The 22,252-nt window shown below is 40.0% G+C and overlaps 1 protein-coding gene across 1 annotated transcript in view; it reads left to right on the top strand.

The window, feature by feature from the left end:
• cacna1bb (calcium channel, voltage-dependent, N type, alpha 1B subunit, b) overlaps positions 1 to 22,252 on the top strand; it is a gene marked incomplete at both ends in the record, with an annotated part of 171,179 nt that overhangs the window by 66,994 nt on the left and 81,933 nt on the right. Inside the window, 3 exons of the mRNA XM_080046197.1 lie at positions 2,804 to 2,895; positions 3,524 to 3,676; positions 7,807 to 7,994. Of these exons, the coding sequence (XP_079902323.1) occupies positions 2,804 to 2,895; positions 3,524 to 3,676; positions 7,807 to 7,994 (433 nt within the window). The remainder of the gene's footprint in view (positions 1 to 2,803; positions 2,896 to 3,523; positions 3,677 to 7,806; positions 7,995 to 22,252) is intronic.

The raw sequence follows: 22,252 nt of genomic DNA, 5'->3' as shown, positions 1-22,252 counted from the left end.
GTCTGTCTGTATGATTGCTAGTGCGTTGTTTCAGTAGTAGCAACAGCCAAACGTAGATGTTATAAAGAATAGCCAATTGTGAAAAATATTGAAATGCAACATTTTAGAAACATGTAGATAGAGTTTCAGCACCATGGAGAGGGACAGCGAGAAACGAGTGCACAGGAAATTCAAAATCATGGATTTGTAGCTTGAAAGGTTTTAATTTGATATATTTTCTTAGCGTAGGCTCTCAGAAATGTGACACATTTCCACGAATTGATCCTACTATTTATGTCTCTTTACCTAAACTGTATTATCATGATTTGCCAGTTCATACAGTGGGTCTGAAGCCTGCATGGCTCTGTCTCATCACAGAAGAAGTCCAAATAGCAAACATTGCTGCACCTGGGAGCCTTCTGTGATGTTTGACTGACAGTCTGTCTAATTAGTGTTGACAGGAGGTGATCTCTCCGTTTTTGTTGGACAGTGCAGCCTCTATTACAGGTGAACAGCTTTACTAGAGGATTTTTCACCATGCAACTATATAGATACAGTATACACAGCTCTGGAAAAAAAATTAAGACACCACTCCAAATGATCCGTGTCTCTTCTTTTACTATTTATAGGTAGGCTATGTGTTTGAGTAAGTATTCTATAGACTTCTGACAACAATGTTGCCAAATTCAGAATTAAAATATGGCCATTTAGAGTATTTAAATTAATTAATGTAGAGATGCCAATTTAAGAAATAACTAAAGTGGTCTCTTAACTTTTTTCAGAGCTATATATACTGTATATAAGGCTGATGGGTTTAGATATTACAGACCATAGAAAAAGACACAGTAAGTCAGTGATTGAATGTTTTCTTAATTCCTTACAGTAAAGTCTTTAATTATGAATTTCAATAGCAGGGTAGTATTATGAGATTTTTGTCACATACACACAGTTTTTGCAGTTCTCATCAATGTGCCATCTTTAGGTCATCACTCAGCACTGAACTCTCATTTGGCTGCTTATATCTTCATCTAGGTTTCCTCAAGTGGCACTTGTGATTCTAAATTGGAGTGATAAATATAAGTCATATTTTGCATGTGGAAAAGTGATGAGAGAAATATAAAGAAAGAAGCATTTGGGAATCCATCACATCATTCAATTTGATCAACTGTTATGCCTAAACATGAAATACGTATAACATAATATATTATATATTACAACACATGAGATTTCATCCCAGCAGATTTCACCCATGATGATAATTCCCATAAAGCAAATATGTGCTTTATGGGTTACCATGCCAACTGGTAACCAGGGAGCGATAAGCGACCTTTCTTTTTTTTCTACTTTCTTTTTTTTCATTCTCTCTCTCTCTCTCTCTCTCTCTCTCTCTCTCTCTCTCTCTCTCTCTCTCTCTCTGTACTTAATGTATTTATGTCAGTCACGAGTGTATGCAACCCATGATATAAAAACATTGCACACTTGAGGATTTCCTAGCTGCTTTGTGGCTCCCGTTGATACTTAACTGAATGGTTTAAAAAAAGACACCCATTTGGGATGTTATGAATAATATTGCATACCAAATGACTCCATTCTACAGGGAACAAAACACATCAGAGAGGCGTGGTAGATGCCTTTAGTTGTCTTTTGTCTCTTATGGGGGTCTGGCTCCTAGATAGATTGGGTCAGCTTGAGTGTGGGGCCTTTGTTTGTGTGTGTGTGTCCAGGGCCCATTGTCTCAAGTTCTGTCCATGGCTGTAGGCTATTTGACATTCTTTTATTGCACTTGATAAATAATGTAGACTAGAGTGTATCATAACCGATAACAATGGCTTTAAATTTTAATCTTACAATTTTAATTTTGTTGACAAACCTCTTTCAGTTCATCATTTTTGGTCACAGTTTCTAGAGGGATAACTAAATAGAATGTGAACTGACATTAAAGTGATATTGAGTTAACCCTGTTTAAACATAATGATATTTCTCCACTGAGTGTGTGTGTGGCACACAGCAAAAGGAAATCGTTTTCAGCTTTGTGCTTACGAGGCAAAATGTTGGGAAGGAACATATTAGCTGTCTATTCATATCATACATAATTAGTGTTAACCTCTCAAGCACAGGTCTCAACGTAGAGGGAATGTCTGTCTCTTAGATTTATAATCAAAATAATATAAGTAAGTCTAATTTTCATATTCCCTCTCCTCTCTTTCTTTTTCTTTCTTTTAGATATCTCTCTCTCTCTCTCTCTCTCTCTCTCTCTCTCTCTCTCTCTCTCTCTCTCTCTCTCTCTCTCTCTCTCTCTTAGCCTAGAGCATGTTTTTTTTGTGTGTGTTTCAGTGGAGCACTTAAGTCCTCCCCCCAACAGTGTAATGAGGGCTGCCAGCTGTGGCTAGATGTCTAGAGCATGCACACACACACACACACACACACACACACACACACACACACACACACACACACACACACTCACTCAAGGGCTGGCCACAGTATGTCGCTTCTCCACTCGTAGGTATAGGAGCAAGTATAAACAGCACATGATGTAATCAGACGCATACAGAATGTATGTGATCAACCTATAGGCTCTGACAGGGAGAAACAGAGGGGGAGTTTCTGTTTAAATATGCCTGTAAATTGAATACATTTGAAAAATGAAACTAAAAAAATCTAACATTTTGTTAATAAGTCCAAAAATAGACTTACAGATTATTTAGGAACGATTATAATTGTTGGATGTGTTATATTTTCTGTATGCTTGCTGCTACTGTGAAATATTGTGCACAGATTTGAAGCGTGCTCATTGGCTGTTTGTGTGTGTGTGTTTCTACAGAATCCTGGCCAAGGTTGGGTCGGACTTTGACCTGCGAACACTGCGGGCCGTGAGGGTGCTGAGACCCCTAAAACTTGTGTCAGGAATCCCTAGTAAGTCTCTCTTTCAACATTATAACTCATCATGATTTCAAAGGAGATATTATAATATAGGCTAAATGTCTTGTAAAAACTCCAGGAGAGTTAATGTCCAATTAGTTGCTCAGCTGGGATTTAAGCGTTGAGATAAAAAGGCAGAACTGCATTTTCCATCCTTTTCTTTTGATATATCCTTTCATTCTCTGTCCCACTGATGCTGTAATAAATTAAGTTTTTCAATAAAAAAAGTTGAAATAAGGCTCATGCACCATAGAGCTTTATTGATGCAGGGGTCAGCTTCAAAGGCTTGAATTTAATATCTAGTCGGGTGGTTGGGGAAATTATTTATATAGATAACAACAATAGTGTGCTAACTGATTTAATTACTGAGATCTGGGGGCCCAAAACCATTTCTATAATAGAATTAATAGGAGGTATGGTTAGATGATCAGACATCCATCACAGTTTACATTGTGTTGTGTACTCACATCTCAGAATTGCTTCGGTAAGTGCAGCGCTTTAATGAACAAAACATCAAACAAGAGCCCCAAGTTGCGGGAAACATTTATTATCCCTTTTGAAGTGAAAGTTTTCAAGAAATAGACTAAGCCGACTGTCTCCCTCTCCATTCTCTGACCCTCAGGTCTGCAGGTGGTGTTGAAGTCCATCATGAAAGCCATGGTTCCTCTGCTCCAGATCGGCCTGCTGCTCTTCTTCGCCATTGTCATGTTTGCCATCATCGGCTGTGAGTTTTACATGGGCAAATTCCACACCACCTGCTTCAGGATAGACACTGGTGAGAACAACAGCTTGGCTTTGGCATGTGTTTGTATGACTGTGATTATCAGAGGGAAAAAGTTTGTTCCCTCCCCTCAGCTGTGTTCCTGTATTTGTTTTCGGATGGGAAACATACATTGCATTGCATTTGTATGCAGGCGTGCATAAATGATTCATAAGCTGGTTATGTATGAATGTACATGTGGCCTGTGAGTGGCTGCACATTGCCAGTGCTGGCAGGCAGTGCCCCTATATCAACGGCACAAACAAGTGCACAGCAGAATCTTTGACAGCCATTTTTCACATCTTCACTGTGATGAATTGTATTTTCACATTTTTCAGGTTTTGATTGATACAATACAGTAACTCAAGAGGGATGCTTATGTACTTGGCCTGGTGTTAATGAAGTTGCACTATTCCCATCTTTCTCTCACATCAGAAGTGAGTGCTAGTGAGCATATCACAGCAGTAATAATACAGTGGCAAGGCACTCTTCGCTGTATGAGTGTTGAGCAACTTCTTTTTGACAGTGTTTCATCTCCTTAAAGGTTCAGTTTCTGAAGTTAATTGTCGTTTTTCAGAACAGACTTGGTAGAAATGGAATATAGTTTTCATCCAGTAGGTTTTTATTGGTGTTAAATCGCTTGAAAAAGAAGTACTATACAATAAATAACTAAATGCATCTTCACCTCATCACTTGATGTTGTGGAAAGACTTGAGGCAGTGGTGGATAATGCCATCTTTAGTAACTAGCCTCTTGTCCTGAACAACACTGATACGCCTCCTCCCCTGTGTGTGTGAGTAAGGATTGCAGCCAAAACCATCCCTGATTAATCACACTATTGTGGTGTTATTATTACACTACAACATTACAGTAATTATGGAAAGCAGTCAGACTGCTTGGCTGAAATTACCCATTGTGTAATGCAGTGATACAAATTGTGAGGGGGGCTTAATTTCCCCACTCTCTGTGTGTCAGTCTATCATTTGTGTGTGTGTGTGTGTGTGTGTTTGTGTGTGTGTGTGTGTGTGTGTGTGTGTGTGTGTGTGTGTGTGTGTGTGTGTGTGTGTGTGTGTGTGTTTGCATGTTTCAATCCAATCTTAAGAGTGCTGGTAGTGGTGTGAGCTGTTGTGACAGCCTGCTAATGTACAATACTTGTGTTGTTGAGTTATTTTAGTCACAAAGAAACAGCAGGGTTTCGATTAAGCTGGTAACTTTTAACATGAAGGCTTGTGTGTCTTTGTGTGGGTGTGTGTGTGTGTATGTTTGTGTGAGTCATCAGCAGATAATGGGGATGTGTTTGTATTTTCAAGTGTGTATCCATTAGGTGTCCCTTCACTTGAGCACAAGCTTCTTTGCTTTAGCTTGAGCTTCTTTGTCCTCTGTGTGATCGAGAATTAGCTTCTCCTTCTCTCTGATTCTCTCTGCCTGCTGAGGCTTTGCCTTTATATAAATAATAAACATATGGTCATTAGCCATTTATTGAGCCTTGTCTAGGACAAGCACAGAGAATGATTGAATTGCAGAATTTCCCTCATGACACTAATTAGTTTATAAACAAACTCCACGAAAATGATGAAAATGGTTTAAGATAATAGCCTAGTCTTTTGCAAATGTATATTAACAATCAGTATTTCAGCTGCTTCTAGCTTACTTAAATTATATTTCCATTTGTACAGCTCATTGCATTTAGATTCTGTACTAATACTCATGTGGACTCACCAAAATGTCCTATACATTTGTTCACATGCAAATATAATGTGATGGCAGCATTTTCTCCATCAACTGAAAGGCTCACAGCACTGGGAACTATGATCCTGTCTCCTAAAAACATGTTATTTCAAAATGATAAAATACTTAAATGAGCCAGTTATTTAGTAGATGTGTTCTTCTCAACTGGGACTGCACCCAGTAAAAGACAACATTGACTGGAGTTGTTGTTGTGTTGAGGTGTTGAATCATCGGTGCAGTCCGGCTGACACAGCACCTGTCAGTAAGAAGTAAACGACACATTTAGCCAGAGTGAAACCTGAGGGATGTTTCCTGTGCAGTCTGGCTCTGCAAATCATCGTTAAAAGCTGCCACCACTCGTGATGGTGGGACTATCCCTCATGAAACGCCCGGTGCACAAGGCATCTGTTATACTCAGCACATTTATTCTTTATTGTGATCCCCATCTGCTGACATGTCTGCCTGCACATCCTCTAAACAAACTCTCAGCACCCTTCATGTGCTCGGGTTCTATCACTGCTCTGTCTCTTTATTATTCATAAAAGCCAAGCACATGTGTGACACGTCTTGGTTCTCTCAGCTGAGTAAACGTGAGAGCACAGTAGTCAATTTTCTTTTAATCAAATTCTGCGTTGTTGGGTAACAAGACAGATTTGTTAAAACAGCTAAACTTGAACTAAATGTTCTGTATGTATCACAGTTTTAATGTAAATGATGTCTTGATTTACATTATTACCGCATCAGTTGTGACTTGCAAAATAAAGTTTGGTCTAAAACTCTCGCAAATAGTAGAGAGAACCGGGGACGTTGAAATTATGTATGGCATCTAAACCTCTAGGCCACCTGGGCATTCAAAGACCAGAGACACCTGCACAGTTTTGTAATATGGTAAAATAAGGTATCCCATTGTGCTAGTCACTGTGATAGGATAAAACGTTTTGTCTCTGATTCAAACTTTTTCCGGGCATGGATGTCATTTTAGCTTATTTGCACATTTCCATTTTTATTTTTTAAAGAGGACCTATTCTACTACTTTTCTGGTCTTAATTTCTTGTTTTACACTGCTATAGAGCAACCTGACACGAATCACATCACAAAAAACTATGTAGATTTTCGGGAAGCTCTTTCTCTTATTTTTGGCGATCCAGCACGTCCTGTCAACACTTGAGTGTGTGTGCTTCGGCAATCTCCGCTCCCTCCGCCTGTGCATCGGCCATCTCCGCTACCCTCCCCCCCCCCCTCCTGCAAACCCCACTACGTTGTGATTGGTTACCTTCCTTCCGGAACACTTTCAGTGGCGGGAAGCGCGAGCATGGACCTATAAGGGCGCGAGGCAGACGCGAGGCAGACGCGAACAGGGAAGTGACAGCATTACCATACATGGAAACATCCGCGTGGTGACTTCACAAAGTTACATGCGACGTCACAAAGTTACAAAGGGTAGACCGCTTTGAACACGTGACTTCTCGACTGGCTAGAATAGTGTTTAGTGCTCGGCACAGACACCCCAGACGGTCAGCAGGGAATACGTCGAAATGCATGTAAGTCATTATTTGATAATTTAGTATGGTTAAGCATGCCTATGAATCATCATAACAACGTTTATAGGTCATAAAAGTCAAAAAGCATCATAGGTCCTCTTTAACATTACATATTCAATATAAAATTGTGGTTATTGGTGTGTCGATTTGGCATAATTGAAATAATTTATATATTATTATATTGATAAATTAATATAACCCTGTTAGAAAAATGTAGTCTAATCAAAATCCATCAAGATAGCCGCATGTGTTTATTGTTAAGTAACTATTGGGTAAAGGGAGCAGCTGACAAATAGGTAACTTCCAGGTGTTTGGCTGTCGTAATACTCATGAGTATTGGCTGCCTTATCGATGCTTATATCAGTGGTGCAACCTGTCTCTGAAAAGTGGGCCAAGCCACAGAGCAAAGCTGTAAATCCAACAGGGAATCTTCGCACCTTCACCTGTTGTTCACAAGCTTTGTGTGATGACTGACAGAATGAGGTTGCAGCCTCACTCTGCCTGACAGGGGTTGGGAGGTCAATGGTCTTCATTAAGAGGGAACTAGTGGAGGTGGGCGGGACACCTGGGACGTTTCCCTTTAGAAATGTTACCAGCTTTACTAATGACTAATTGTCATAAGATCATGGGATACTATAGAGCATCTGGAGGCAGCTGGCACAGTTTTGGGGGAGAAGGAGATTTTGACTTCTCTGCTGTCCCTAATACAGAAATGACCCACATAAATTTAGTTAGAATTTGGGGGGACTTGCATCATTCTATCATTCAGTCAGATAGAGATTTATCCATCTGTCCGTCCACTGAAGATCACCTGAAAAAGTAAAAATGCATAACAAAACTCATTCTCCCTTCTCTCTGTATTTCTCTTTGGGTCAGGTGAGAAAGCAGTAGACTGGCCCTGTGGTCTGGAGCCCCCGGCCAGGACATGTCCAAATGGAACCCACTGCAAAGAGTACTGGACTGGACCCAACTATGGTATCACCAACTTTGACAACATCCTGTTTGCAGTGCTTACCGTCTTCCAGTGCATTACCATGGAGGGCTGGGTGGAAATCCTCTACAGCGTGAGTCTATATGTACTTTGGAATTTTGGATGTCGGTTTTTCCCTTGCATATAGTCTTCATCATCATCGTCAATCTTAGATATGCCATTTTTCACTTCCTAGTGTCAGAGCCTGAGGATCACAACTATTACTGGCCAGATTGGTATGGTTATTCATGTCTTTAGAAGATGATTCAGTATCACTATTGTGACCATTTGAAAATTGGTCAGGTCTGATTCTCCATTGAACACTATGGTCTCTCATGGGGTTCTTGAAAATGAGCAATTGTTAATAGGTTGTTCATGTTCGTGGGTCCTCGTGGGTTGAACTCTACATTCCGGTTTTTGGAGACCTCCTGACCTTGGCCTCCCTCAAGCCAAAATCTCCACCTACACCCAAAATATAACTATTTAATGGCCAGCCCAAAATCCTATTTTTTTTTATGATTATTTTTTGGGGATTTTTACTTTATTAGACAGATTGGGGAGACAGTGTTGAAATGGGGCAAAGAGGAGATGACATGCAGAGAACTGACTCGGGAAGGATTTGAACCCGGGGCCGCTGCGGGGCCTTGACCCGGGTGGGGACGCCCTACCAACTGAGCTATAGGTGCCCCCATGTTCTTTTTTTTTATTGGAAACCTCATGAGCTTTCCATCAGTAAAAAGTCAATGTATCCTTATTAAATTGGCAGATTGCCATTTCTTCTTTGAGCATTTTTATGCTAGCTCATGGGGATATACCATGTTCATTATAATCAACTGCATGCTTTTTCCTTTAGAATTACCCCTAGGACTCACTTAATAATGTAAGGCCCACCACCAAATGTGAATTTTGCCATCCAATACTTTCATATTTTTGGGTGTAGCGAGATTGCTAGCCTATAGGAACCACTAGGGCGGTTTAAAACTCTTATTAAACCACAAATAATTTATTCAGAGAAGGATTTTTTTCAGCATGCACAGTCTTTTTCCCATCAATCATGTGCTTAACATTCAAATAGAAACACACATTCACACCTGGGAACTGCCAACAACATTGAGCAGCTCCCCTGGAGCATTTAAAGGATTGGGTTGTTGCTTAAGGGCACCTTGCAGGTAGTTGGTAACAGAGTGGAGAGTGTCATTCATTAATTTGAGCCTATAAGATGTTCCTTACTGGTTCATATATTTAAACATGACACCCTCCATCTCATCTTAAGTGTGTGTGTGTGTGTGTGTGTGTGTGTGTGTGTGTGTGTGTGTGTGTGTGTGTGTGTGTGTGTGTGTGTGTGTGTGTGTGTGTGTGTGTGTGTGTGTGTGTGTGTGTGTGTGTGTGTGTGTGTGTGTGTGTGTGTGTGTGTATGTCCATGGTTTACAGCCTGAATCAGAAAGGGTGAACAGGTAACAAGAGGCCCATTTTAGTGTCATGGGTTCTGCTTGGATGGTAAGGAAGCAGCAGTGGCACAGAGAGGACACTGGACCTGTCCAGTTTTACTTTACATGTACACTTTATGTATGCAAAGAATATGATTGAGTTAGACATTTACAGAAAGGGAAGATAATGAAAAAATATAAAACAAAAATACATGTTTGAACAAAAACTACAACATTATATTGGTCTTTACAGTCTAATCAATTTTAGTAAGAACATTAAGTATTCTTTCAGTCTTAATAGGGCTTGCTTTTGATTGGGCCATACCATTTAGTCAACAGCAGTGTGCCACGATGAGAAAATGCATGAAAAGGATAGCACTATAAATTTGTGTCATTTGCACAAAAAAGAAAATTCAGTTAATGTAGGAAGTTGCCAATTGGGAGCGTGAACTGTACAATGATAAAATAAGTGAAAAGAGAAAAATGGTAAAGCATGAAAAAACTAAATTTGATGTTACTATTATGCAACTGGACACAAAGCAGAGATGTTACATCCATGTGGCTTATGTCTAAGATAACGGGGTCGTGAGGCATACACGTTTTTTTTTACAGTTTTTTTATCTAAATGCCAGCACTTCTTAGGGTTCTCAGGGAAGTAGTAAAGCAGTATAACACTCAAAGAAACATACTGTTGAATACAAGAAAAAAGAAAAGCAGGAATCCCTAAAGGATGAGGGATGTCCAGCCAACCAGAAACAAAGAAATAGTGAAGTGTCTGGGGCAATCCCACAATGACTGTCTGACTCAGAGCTTCATCTGTTTTATTATATACAGTATATTACCAAATTTTGTATGCTATATTAATCAAATTATTTTAATAGTTTCCTCTGGTGCAGGGATAACTTGAGATGCTTTCAATAAGGAACAAAAGAGAATAGAGTAGTTTGGATCAATTCAAAAACATCTTTATATGAACTTTTGAAAAAGCCTTTAAATGCTAAACACTTTGAGTGAGAATCTTAGTTTCTATCCAATGGATTAATTTGTTTTTATTTTTTTTCAAAACGTAATTGACTGCTAATATTTATCACAAAATATGTACATTACACCAGAAAGCGTAGCTATGACAGCATGTGAGCAGCCTTGCAGTAGCTTCAGTCCTCCATCTGTGTCCACACAGATGCAACCTGTTCAGAAAGCCATATGGATTAAAGCAGGAGTGTTTGTGTTCTATCAGATGTGCCTGAGATTTGAATGGGATTGAAGACCACGTGCCATGATATGTTTATTGCTCATGGTATGATGATTTATGTGCTGTAATACAGCATAGTAAAATGTGATTCATTGCGTTCTTCCTCTCGTTGGATTATTACTATCGGCTGAGTTTGTGTTATAGAGAGGCATATTTTATTGTGGAGGTTGGTATGCAGTGTAACCGTATGCAAGAAGAAATGGTATTTCCAGACAAACATTGTTTTGCAACTGTATTTTTATTTGTCTTATATATTCATTAAATAAATAAACGTTTACCTCTACTACCAGACACCTCACAAAGAAGAGCAATGATAATGATCTTGAATGCATCTTTGAACACAGAAAACTATTGATGCATTTGAAAAGCGTTACCATGTCTACACTCAGTATGAACTATGATCAATTATTCTTGATCCATCATGGATCACTTGGCAATTAATTTACAGTAATTGTTGCATTATTTGTGGTGCTATTCCATTACAAATTACCGGCTCAACTCTAATCTACACTTTGGTACGTGTACTTTTCTGAAGGGCATTTTCCATTACAAGATAGTAGGGGAGAACGGGGGAATGTGAGCCATCGGGTAATGTGAGACACCCCCTGTATCTAGGTAATGGAACACATTTTTGGTCATGTGAGATATATGTTTTCAAGCCCCTCTCATTTCCCCTTGGCCATGAAAGAGAGGACCTCATGGTGATGTTGTAAGCATGTTTTTTTTCACAAAAATGTACTTAATCGATTGTTGTGCCAAAGCAAATTAATTCAGGTAGAAAAACTTCAATCATACATGTTGATGAAATACCAACATATGAAACCATTTGATGATGATAACTGAAGATCAGCCTGATTTTGAGGTAGATCAGCCTGAGAGAGGTAGTTTTTTCTCAAATTGTGGCAGTGGGGTAAATTGAGACAAATGCTGTGGGGTAAAGTGAGACAGTGTCTGTGCCCTCTTTTAATGAATCAATTATATTTGAGGTAGCAAGGAGACTGGTTTGAATAAGACAAAAGACAATGTGGGCTGGAGGTGGGGGTTGATGGTTGAAGGGGTGTCAGCAAGGGCATGGTTTGGCACGTATGTATGTGGGGGACAGGAGAGTGACCTTTAACACTAGTAGACTCTAAGTGATATGTCTTTATTCAATGAATGATCCCAATAAAACAATTGCAGAAAAATATTAATCAAAGACTCAAAATATGGAAAATGACAGCTGGGTCTAGTCCTGTGTTCTGAGTCCCAGGCTGTTCTAGCTGGCTCTAAGGGTCCTGTGTTCTGACCCCCAGACTGTGTTTTAATCTAACTGGTTCTATCTGTCATTTGAATGTTAATTATTGAATATGAATGATATGGTGTATTTGATCAGAGTTACTTTCAAGTGTTTAGAAAATGTTTTTCTTAATTGACCAAACCCCATGATTCTGTTACTCGTCCAACATTAGTTTTGGAATATTTGGTTTTCAAGCTAGCTGTCAGGATTGTAACTGTTACAACATTTGTTGTTATGGTAGTTTCAGAGTGGAAAAAGTAAGTGGATCAGTTTACCCCCTTGATTTCTCTGGTCTGTCTCAGTTTACCCCACAGCTGGGGTAAACTGAGACAAAAGACAACTTTTTTTAAAACGATCATATTTTCACTGCCCTTTGTCATGAATACATTCTGCTGATGCCCTTTTCTAGGAAACATCCTGAATTAATGGGAAATGTGTAAATTTGACTGATAAATAATTGTAGCTACCTTAGAGGGAAGCAAATGTAAAAAGTGTCTCACATCACCCCGTTCTCCCCTACCCATGATAGTATTGCCTCTGTATAGCTGGTCGTCATAGCAACGTTAGCGTTATGATGTTAGGCTGATGAATGGCTGATCCAGCGACGACGTACTGTTCCTTATGCTCAAAGTAATTCTTTTTGATACATTAGTTATTTTTATCCTGGCCTAAAGATAACCATATTTCTTCCGTCCCAGTCTTCTCTCTTTGTGTTGCTGAACCTCAACATCCAGTTCTCTGTCTTTTCCGTCTTTTTTAAGGTTGGAGAGATTTCTGCTGGTCTTATAGATACCATTCACATGTCCTGTCGAGGCAGACGTGTCTCATTTTGGGACTGTTTTGATTGGTCCCGTCGCTGCTCTTGAAGTGTTGCTTCGCCACACACAGACAGTGCTGAGCTCATTGGAGAGTGTTTTTTGCTGTCCTTGAAGAGCGTCAGTGAAGTGTAACACCTTCCTGACACCTATACATCCATCTGTCTGTTGAAGCCTTTGGTGGCTCACTCACTGTGCCCGTGAAACATCAGTCAACAGGTCTGATTTTTTAACAAGTGCCAATTATCCATTGAAGAAATCTAAGAACCATGGCAATGGAAAACACTTGTTTGTGACTGGCCAACAGGTGTGCATTAGTATCCTTCAAAAGGACACCTTAAATAAAGTTATAAACCTACCTGCAAGGTATATCTAACTGCAGGAAGCTAAAGCAACAGTATTTTCTATAGTTTGCGTGCCTGTATGCTCCTTTTCAATGGTGACATACCTAGCCATGGGTTAATAATAGCCTGATAATTCAGGCTGATATTTTGTTTATGTCGTGAGAGGGGAGATATCCTGTTGTGTATTAGCCCAAAACAATTAAACCCAAGTGACATATCTCTTCAGCTGAAGCAAAACATTGTGTACAGCTGTATCCAACTCATCCAAGCTTTTCCCCATTTTTGTGCCAATTTTCCCTTTGCAATTGGTTCTGTGTCTGTTACAAGCTGTGAAGAAAGATGTCATTTGAGGAGAGATGCGTCCTCCTTCTCTGTTACTTTTTATATCGGGACACATCACCTACACCACCTTTACAACCTTGTTTATAACTTGTGATGCTGACTTGGAGCCCTTCAGAAACACAGGCTATTTTGGGCTCCAATATTGCGTCCAATGCAGTTAGAGGCCGTGTACCCAGGAGGGTTTTTTTTTAAGTCAGAGAGCTACAGATATAATTTTCAAGAGCACTTTTAACACACACAAACTGCAGCACATGGAACAGTTATTTGTTCTCTATGTCAGTTAGTACATAACTGTCAATAGTACTAGCTACAAGAACAGTTAACACTCACAGACAGCTTCTATTCCCACCTCCTCCTCGAATTTGATTCGTTGATTGAAAAAAAAAGTGGCGTTGACGAGCATAGCTTTTCTCTAAAGGTTGAACCCTTTTCAAATGAACACACCTAGAGAACTCATCCTACCATTGAGAATGAATTGTAGAAAGGCGCTGGCAGCAAAACAAACGCATCACGTGGATGCTACTTACACATATTTGTGACGATTGTCATGTTCTGAATCTTTTCTCAGCCCTAGTTGGCAAATGCAATCATAATGTGCATAACAGTCTGTTATTTCAGATTCTAACCTTGTGTTCTCCCATGTGCGCTATTTTGACTGAACTTGATTGACATAAGATCCTGAAAATAGTACATGTAATTTACCATCCAAGCTAGGTCCAAAGACTGTGGTAAACCAATGGGGGAAAAAGGAGAAAACATAACAACCTCATGTACTGAAAAAGAATCATAATTGTATTTGTGCGGATGCAGCAGAGCGTGCATGCATGTCATGTATGCATTTATATCCACTCTTTGTACAGAAGTTTGTGTGTGTGTGTGTGTGTGTGTGTGTGTGTGTGTGTGTTTGTTTGTTGGGGGATGGTGGTGTCGAAGTCCTTTACATCACAAGTCCAGAATAGCATTCAGGTGGGGGCTCTTTTCTGTGGATTATGTGCTTTTCTGTAACCCGGCGTTAACCTTACAGATTGATGACTATGCTACCTCTGCCCTGGGGGGGAACGCTCAGACTATCCTTTCCTTGCAAAATTAAACGCAAAGTACCTCTCCCCCATCATCATCCTCCATCATTACCATTCAATTCCACTCCCTCGTCTTCTTCTTCTTCTTTCCTCTTTGTTTACTCCACGCCATCCCTCCCCCCACCTCCCTCATAACTTCACCTCCCAACCGTGCGGGCACGTCCCAGTATCCTGTAGTCTCCCAGCAGCTTATGTAGTGGAACCAAGCACTGCTGTCTGCCATGTTCTTCTTCAGCCGGAGGGAGTGGTGATAATGAGTGCACATGCAGACCAATAACAGGATTCTGATGGTGTAGGTACCAGCGAGAAGATGAAATACAAACCCGGCAGTCCAGTTTCAAAGCTCATTAGATGGAAATACACTTCAATTTTTACATTGTACAGATTTAAAGCTAAACTGCGCGACTTTATAAATTAATGTCGTTAAATTCAAACCAATGCCAAACGAGTTGACACAAAGTTGATTAAGCCTCCAGCTCCACAGAACTCTAATCTTATCAGTATTTCTCAGTATGCCAGTCAGTGCGTTTACATGGGACAGCTAGATAGGATTAAGCGATATACCGATTTTGCCATTTAAGGGACCACGTCACTTGTCTGAGTATACATGGCCTTTCAGAGAATCGAATACATGGCCAGAGCATGGCTACGCTAGGTGGCGCTGTAGCCCTTTCAAGTGGTTATAGAGCTACTTCCGGTTCCTTTCCGGCAACAACACTGCTAATTATTACGCCGTCTCCTTCCACTTCTTTGTGAAATCCCCTGCGGGAATTCTCGAGCATGTGCATAACGCAAACTTCTATATCTGTTAAGATGGCTGTATACATGCAGGTAGAATGCCGACTATGAACGACTTATCTAGGTGTCCTTATCCGACTTTGCATGTCCTGTTGAAGTCTTGTTAGTTTATTTACCCGATTATGATTCTCCATGTAAACATGCTGAGTGTTTACAAACTGGTGTCGCCCCCTTGACAATGCGCAGGTGCTCAGAAAAAGCCGAAGAAGCGCCCAAGAAATGTTTCAGTTGTTGATTCTTCTGCTAATAAAAAACCTGGACCTACAGCAGAAGGTATAAAATCCATGCACGATCACAGAAGGCTTACCTCATGCAGATGCACGGACAGTGTTGTTGTTCGGACCAAGTAGCACTTTTTCTATTTCAATAATTCCAGTCCTGTAGTCCTGGACGCAGCTTTGTCAAAAACTATGCGCAAGCACAAATTTGTAGCAGATTATGTTGTTACATGAACAATATAAAATGATTGACGATTCCAGGGTTGTAAAATTCTATCTAATCTATTTTAGTATCATAAACCACTGTGGATCTATTTCAGAAAATGACCTCCCTGTTTCATCATGAATAGTCTCACCAGAACCTGGGCTGCACAATCTAGAAACAAACCAGGAATGATGTATTTTAAGATAAGATGTACAACTTTCAACACAATAATAGGTACCATAGCAAATATATGGTATTCTACCTGATAAAGCGTTTGTGTCTATTTTTTTTGGCTTAGTACACAGTACATAGTATGTCTTGCCGGATAATGCACAAGCAATTATCCCAAGCAGAAGTAGCACTTTTTAATTATTGTTGATGCGTTTGACACAGGAGTTTCATATGTGTATCCTGTCGTTTGCAACCGTCCCCTTGACTTTGATTGGTTTGAACTGTGACCACAATCCTTTCCTCAACTCAACCAAGTAGTTTTTATTTGCTTTAATACAATTTTCACCACAGAGGTGACGGAACAAAAAAATGCTGAAATAATATACCATCATATGCAGTAGGTCAAATTTAAAGGCATTCATTTAAACAACCTAATTAATCAATTCGTTTTGAAGATTTGACGGTTGCTTTCTGGATAAAGCGATGTGTGCCAAGGCAGTCCTGGAACACGATGAAATGCAAGTAGACTCTCCTTCTTGATGTTTTAATCATGAACAGAGCACAGAGTAAGAGGGAAGGAGGTGCAAATGGAGAGAGATTTCAGCTTATGCTAATGATCATAATGTTGCCAGGCACTTCACAGCTGTGCTTTTTGACTTGAGCAAAGGATTGTCCCATCAGTGGCGTATTTAGCGATTTAACCACTCCCTGGATATTACTGATAGGCAACTGCAGAACGTTGGGAATCCAGATTATGCGGGGATACGCATCCAGAAATTCAAACTACCCATGCAGAGAAAAATAATAAGCATTATCCTTCCAAATTGTTCCATCATTGACTGCATACTTTTCCACATGTCCAGCCTCTACTACATCCACTAGATTCCTCCTGATATTTACAGTCAGCGTTCACTCGATTTTACTATGAAGACAAATCACACACTGTCTTTCCCTGTATGATTCTTTTGGACAGTATTGTTTTTCCATATTTGCACATACACATTAAATGATCTGAATTGCTTCATGGCCTAAGCAGAACATGCCAAGGAAATGTTCCTCGAGTAGAGAAGAATGGTGGTTGAACTCTCACTGACGTTTGAAGAGAATGGCTACTGTGTTCTGAGATGAAGCCCCCCCTCATCACCATTTTTCTTGAGATTTGCTAAATATATTTCTACCGAGCATGAGCATAAGAATCCCTTTTTTGCTGTGTGCCGGTTTGCTTGCTGCATGAAAGGCAAGGCATACATATTTTTCTCAAGAAACTTTGATAAACCTAAAGAAAAATATGTTTGCAGCTTTTAGAAAACGCTGGTAGCATCTTAACATGATCCCACCATGCCTCCACTCAACACTCTTTTTTAGCAGAAATGTCATAACAGTGATGCAAAAAAGACGGCTTGCATACTGTGAATGCTGCGATCGCGGAAAGTGACCCTGCTGGGGGAGCAGCAGGATGTGTGGGTGGTTTCTCAGCCTTGATAATATGGCAATCTTCGTTTCATGGATCGTGATTTTTATTACATTTCCTCTGTCTCTCCCAGCAACCCAACGGCTGCCATCAAATTAGAAGGGGCCCTAATTACCTCTGCTGTGTCATGTTCAGGCTCGACACTGCAAGAAATGAACACGGCACTAAACGGTTTATATGCTCTCATTTGAACCTTGTGGTCACATCAGTAAGATCATTTTTCTCAGTCAGGTTTTTGCTATACGTGATGGAAGCACAATTTTGAACAATATTTGTGACTAGAATTAGGTGTTTGTATGGTTTTTCTGGGCTCCTGTTTGGATTGGGCGCGGCTCTGTTGGAAAAAGGTGATGTCACATAGGCTGGGCTTAGGCTACTGTATTTCCATGCACCTTTTACAATTGTACAATTTATCCCTTTATTGAGTATCAGTATGTCAGTTTATGGGATTTATACTGTTTATAGTGTGTGTGTGTGTGTGTGTGTGTGTGTGTGTGTGTGTGTGTGTGTGTGTGTGTGTGTGTGTGTGTGTGTGTGTGTGTGTGTGTGTGTGTGGCACATGTGCAAGACGTGTGTGGCACATGTGCAAGTCGCTGAAGTGGACCTTTTCATCTCACTTCATTAGAGCCGTGTGAGTCACAGAGACAGGTGCACCTCGACCTCGCCATGGTGACGTCTTGGGCTGTCAGGGCAGTCATAGTTCTTGTCAAATTCTCATAAAAATAGAGCAGCACGGATGGACGGTTAGATACTGTGTGAACGTTGACATGGCTGAGTGTGAATCCCTGAACAGTAGATGTCAGTGGATGAACTGTAGCTGGCCAGCGACGCGATATCACAGAAAGTATACTGAGGTTGTCAAGTCCAGCTCAGGGTGCATGTGTGCATGCTTGAATTTGGTTGTAAAGACATCCCTGAATTCTCCTGTAGCCCAACACTTACCATTTCTTTGTTCTTTTGTTGCAACCTGTGAGCACATGCTGGTTTTCTAAAGCCTTGGAAAGGGATTAACATTGGAAAATGAATGTCATGTTTTTTTGTTCTGTATTCAATATAACTATAACAAATTACATTACAGTACAGTTCATTTAGCTGATGCTTTTAACAAAGGCGACTTCCAATTAGTGCATTAAGCCATGTGGTTACAAACTCAGAACAGCAAGAATCATGTAAGTACATTAGCTTCAAAAAAGCCAATCTACAATGTGCTACATACAATAAAAAAGTGCCACATACTGTATAAGTGAATTTTTTATTTTTTTTAAACCATCATCCTCTTAGCCATGTAAAGTCGGAAGAGATGTATTTTTTTAGCCTTCTACGGAAGATGTGTAGACTTGTCAACAAAACAAGCTAAAATATCTTAGCTGGGCATTGTATTGCTGTTAAGGCTAGCAAACAGATGCTTATGCATCTAGCAGTCACAGAGCAACATCATCATTCATTTGTCACGTTTGTGTAATCTGATTCATTTTAGCTATGGTCGTCTCGTCTCCCAAAGAAATATCTGTCTGTATAGCGGTTAAATGTAACAGTAACTTTCTTCACAAGCTAGAGCTGACTTTGTCTTTGTGCGGTTTGGTGCTGTGGAGGCAGAGTAGCTTTGTGAGAGCTGCTGCTGCTAGAGACCAAACTGATGGAAGTCAAGTCAACCACGCAGTAAATGAGCTGTAAAAGCACAGCTATCAGCTAAACGAGGCTAAACATCAGTCTGAGTCACTTAATTTGAGTCATAACTTAACTTATATTAGATATAATCGCTACTTGTGCTTTAATCTGTTCAATAAAATGCAAGATGCTTTATATATCTGATTCAAGTTATATACAATATAGGATCCAATATGTGATTACAATTTAATGAGAATTTCTGGCTTCCTTTTATTTAGGTGCTACTGTAGATCTGTCATTTATGAGGTTAAAGACCTGAAATTGCACTGGTCTGGAAACCAGAATGGGAGACTCATATTTGTTAAGTTCTTTAATGTGAAAGGCACTTTGTTAAGTGGTCAACCTTTTGAAGTCAAACTGCCTGATTAAATGTCACTAAAATTAGCCTGGAGCAAATGTATTCACAGTAAAAAAAAGTGAAAAGAAAACGGTTGACTCTTAAAGAGATAAGAGGCTCAAAGTCAATTTAACTGGACAACTATTTTGATACAATCTTCCTTTTCAACAGCTCCCTAAGGACCTTTTGCTCTCTTTGCCACCATAGCTGTTAAGCACAGTCCCCACTGCTTGTTGTTAAAGTGTGTACTGTGAGGACTTGCAGAATCGATTTAGAGTGGTCGTCTAAATCTCAGCAGGCTCCCCTTGCCATCAAAATGTGTGTTTGTTTGTGTGTGTGTGTGTGTGTGTGTTTGTGCTGGTGTGTTTGTGCGTTGGCAGCACTGTAAGCTGAGAGTGGGTGTGCACTGTCACAGCGCAACTGCATGATGCACGACTTCGAATTATGTGGCAGCTTTTTGCCTTTCCCTCACTGATCATTCGGAGCAGTCAGCCAGCAATGACTCATGGGAATACCGGTGGGAAGTGGAATAACGATATCAAGTGAACTCATAAAGACATGAAGCTCAACTTTGAGCCATAGCAAAAAGTTTGTGTTTAGATATCAAGTAAATGCAGTTGGCTTTTTTGGGGTGTCATCATTTTAGCTTCGGCAAGGAGGTTCTGTGTCCAGTATGGAAGACAGGCTTTTCACATTTTAATATTTGGATTTAACTTTTTCACTACAAATTTAATACAAATCAGAGGCCATAAAAAAACGGTCAAACACAAAAATTGTCCATACTACTTGAATCGAAATTGGCGTACTTAGTCTTTCTATCACCTGTAGCAAGGGAATTAAAGCTAGCAACAGCAGCAGTTTGAGTAAACTATTATGTTATGAGGCGATGCGGTTTCCTGACTTTTAATTAATTAAATGTATTTTTATTCAGAATACATTTTTGTTCAGGCTTGGTAAGGTTTTAGGCAAATCATTAATACTGCATTCACCAGGTGATACATCTGGAGGCTCATTAGTCTGCTTTACCGTACTTTCCGTACTATATGCCGCACTGGACAATAAGCCGCAGGTGTTATAATGTTTAATTACCATATGTAAGAGTTCGTGCACAGAGGGGATTGTCGGGAAAGAGATGGCAGCTTGAGGAAGCTCCCACATTTCAACAAACAAGTTGCATATTTGCATAACGTACGTAAGTGTTACCATTTTGTGCAATAGTAGCTATTAGGGATGGGCACGAGTGTTTTCGCTACTCCTGTGATCGCTTGCATTCCTCGAGGATCAATCGATTCCTCGTTAAACTTTTTTCTATTTTTAGGACGCAACGCATCTGTCTACAGAACAACGGTTGACCGCAATAAAGCGCTCAATGCTTATGTCAAACAGTCATAGTTGCCATATGATATTAAGGATTTATTTTCCACAAGTTTAAAACACATTTTCCTAACTGAAAGTAATTAAATAAGCGGGCCACAATTTAAACCGATCGAGTAGGTCTGCGGTGGAGAGAGAAAAAAGAGAGAGAAAAAAAGCATGGGCTGTAGTTGGCTAACATTCAAATTAGACATTTAAAATAAGAAGGGCAGCAAATACAATAAAATTATTGTCCTACAATTTAAACACATAGATAGGCTAAATAACTCACCAAAGCAGTAGAAGTAGTATCCAACCGCGTAATGCTCACTCCTGTCCGTGACTAATTACCGCGACTAATTCCTCGTTAACGGAACGTTACACCATCGGCTTTTGAATCTCAATCCTATATTCCATAATAAAGGCTTCTTAAATGTCGTTTGCTCGAATGTGCCCGAAGTCAGCCTGGCTTCTTTACGGGACTTTCCAAGTTTTCCAGCACCGCATTCAGCTCCGCGGTGCTGTGGAGACCACACACTGGCTGCGCTGCACGGAGGTGGCAGTTATTTGCGGTTTCTGTTTGACACAACGCTTAGTTTATTTAACTTGGATCAAAATATTTAATTTTGTTAAACTTTATATCCGTTTTGTGCCGTTTTGTACACGTATATAACATTTTAAAATAGGGGCGGCCCGCCGGCCGGCCTAAAGGCTACAAACACTAAAAAAAACAAAAAACGATTTTCCTCATCCACCAATCGAGATAATTTGAAACGAGGAGTACTCGAGTACTCGATTACTAACGCCCATCCCCAGTAGCTACAGAATATATACTGTGCTGTGTAATAACAGGGTCGAAAAACGGGGAAAAAGTCGCGGCTTGTAGGCCGAAAAGTACGGTACTTGAATTCTTCACAACACAATTTTTAAGGGATTTATAGTCTTTATTAGATAGGACAGAGAGATACATTAGGTCAGATAGAGGGAAGAGAGATGTGGACATGCAGCAAAGCTTCGTGGCCTGGAAAATAACTGCCTGCCTGCATCTCTCTACGTAGTTGAGCTACTGGGGTACCCTTTCACAACACAATTTAGATTCCCAATATTCCCTCAAGAAATCGGCCTGATTGGCTGTGTGTATTTATTTATTTTATTTTATTTATTTATTTAGTTAACTCTTGCTTTAAACTGATCTTTTAACCCTCCCTTGCCTACAGCCATTTCTGGTCCGTCTGGATCTATTGTCTAATAACCTTATAAAACATGTGCCCTGTGATGCACAATCAAGCTATGAACATTTATTTTTTTCAGGACAATTTGAGCTATACAAATTAGGATTTTCTGACTTTATTCCATATCCCTGAAGCGACTCGACAGATGAAAGGTGTAATTAGAACGTAAACACACTCTGAATGGTCAAGAAGACCTAGGGAGTACTTTTCTGATTGGTTTTGAAGCCGCAGCAGTCGACGTGACCATGCAGTACACTAGTAACAACTCACGTCCAAGAAAAATCATAATTTTCGGACAAAATATTGGATCTAAGACTCTGGAATCTTTTGCCAGAGACTCCAAAAAGATTCACAAGTTCAAGGA

Source organism: Ammodytes marinus (assembly GCF_949987685.1).
Source record: "Ammodytes marinus genome assembly, chromosome: 18".
NCBI classification, from domain to species: Eukaryota; Metazoa; Chordata; class Actinopteri; order Uranoscopiformes; family Ammodytidae; genus Ammodytes; species Ammodytes marinus.
This window is presented reverse-complemented; position numbering and strand designations above follow the sequence as displayed.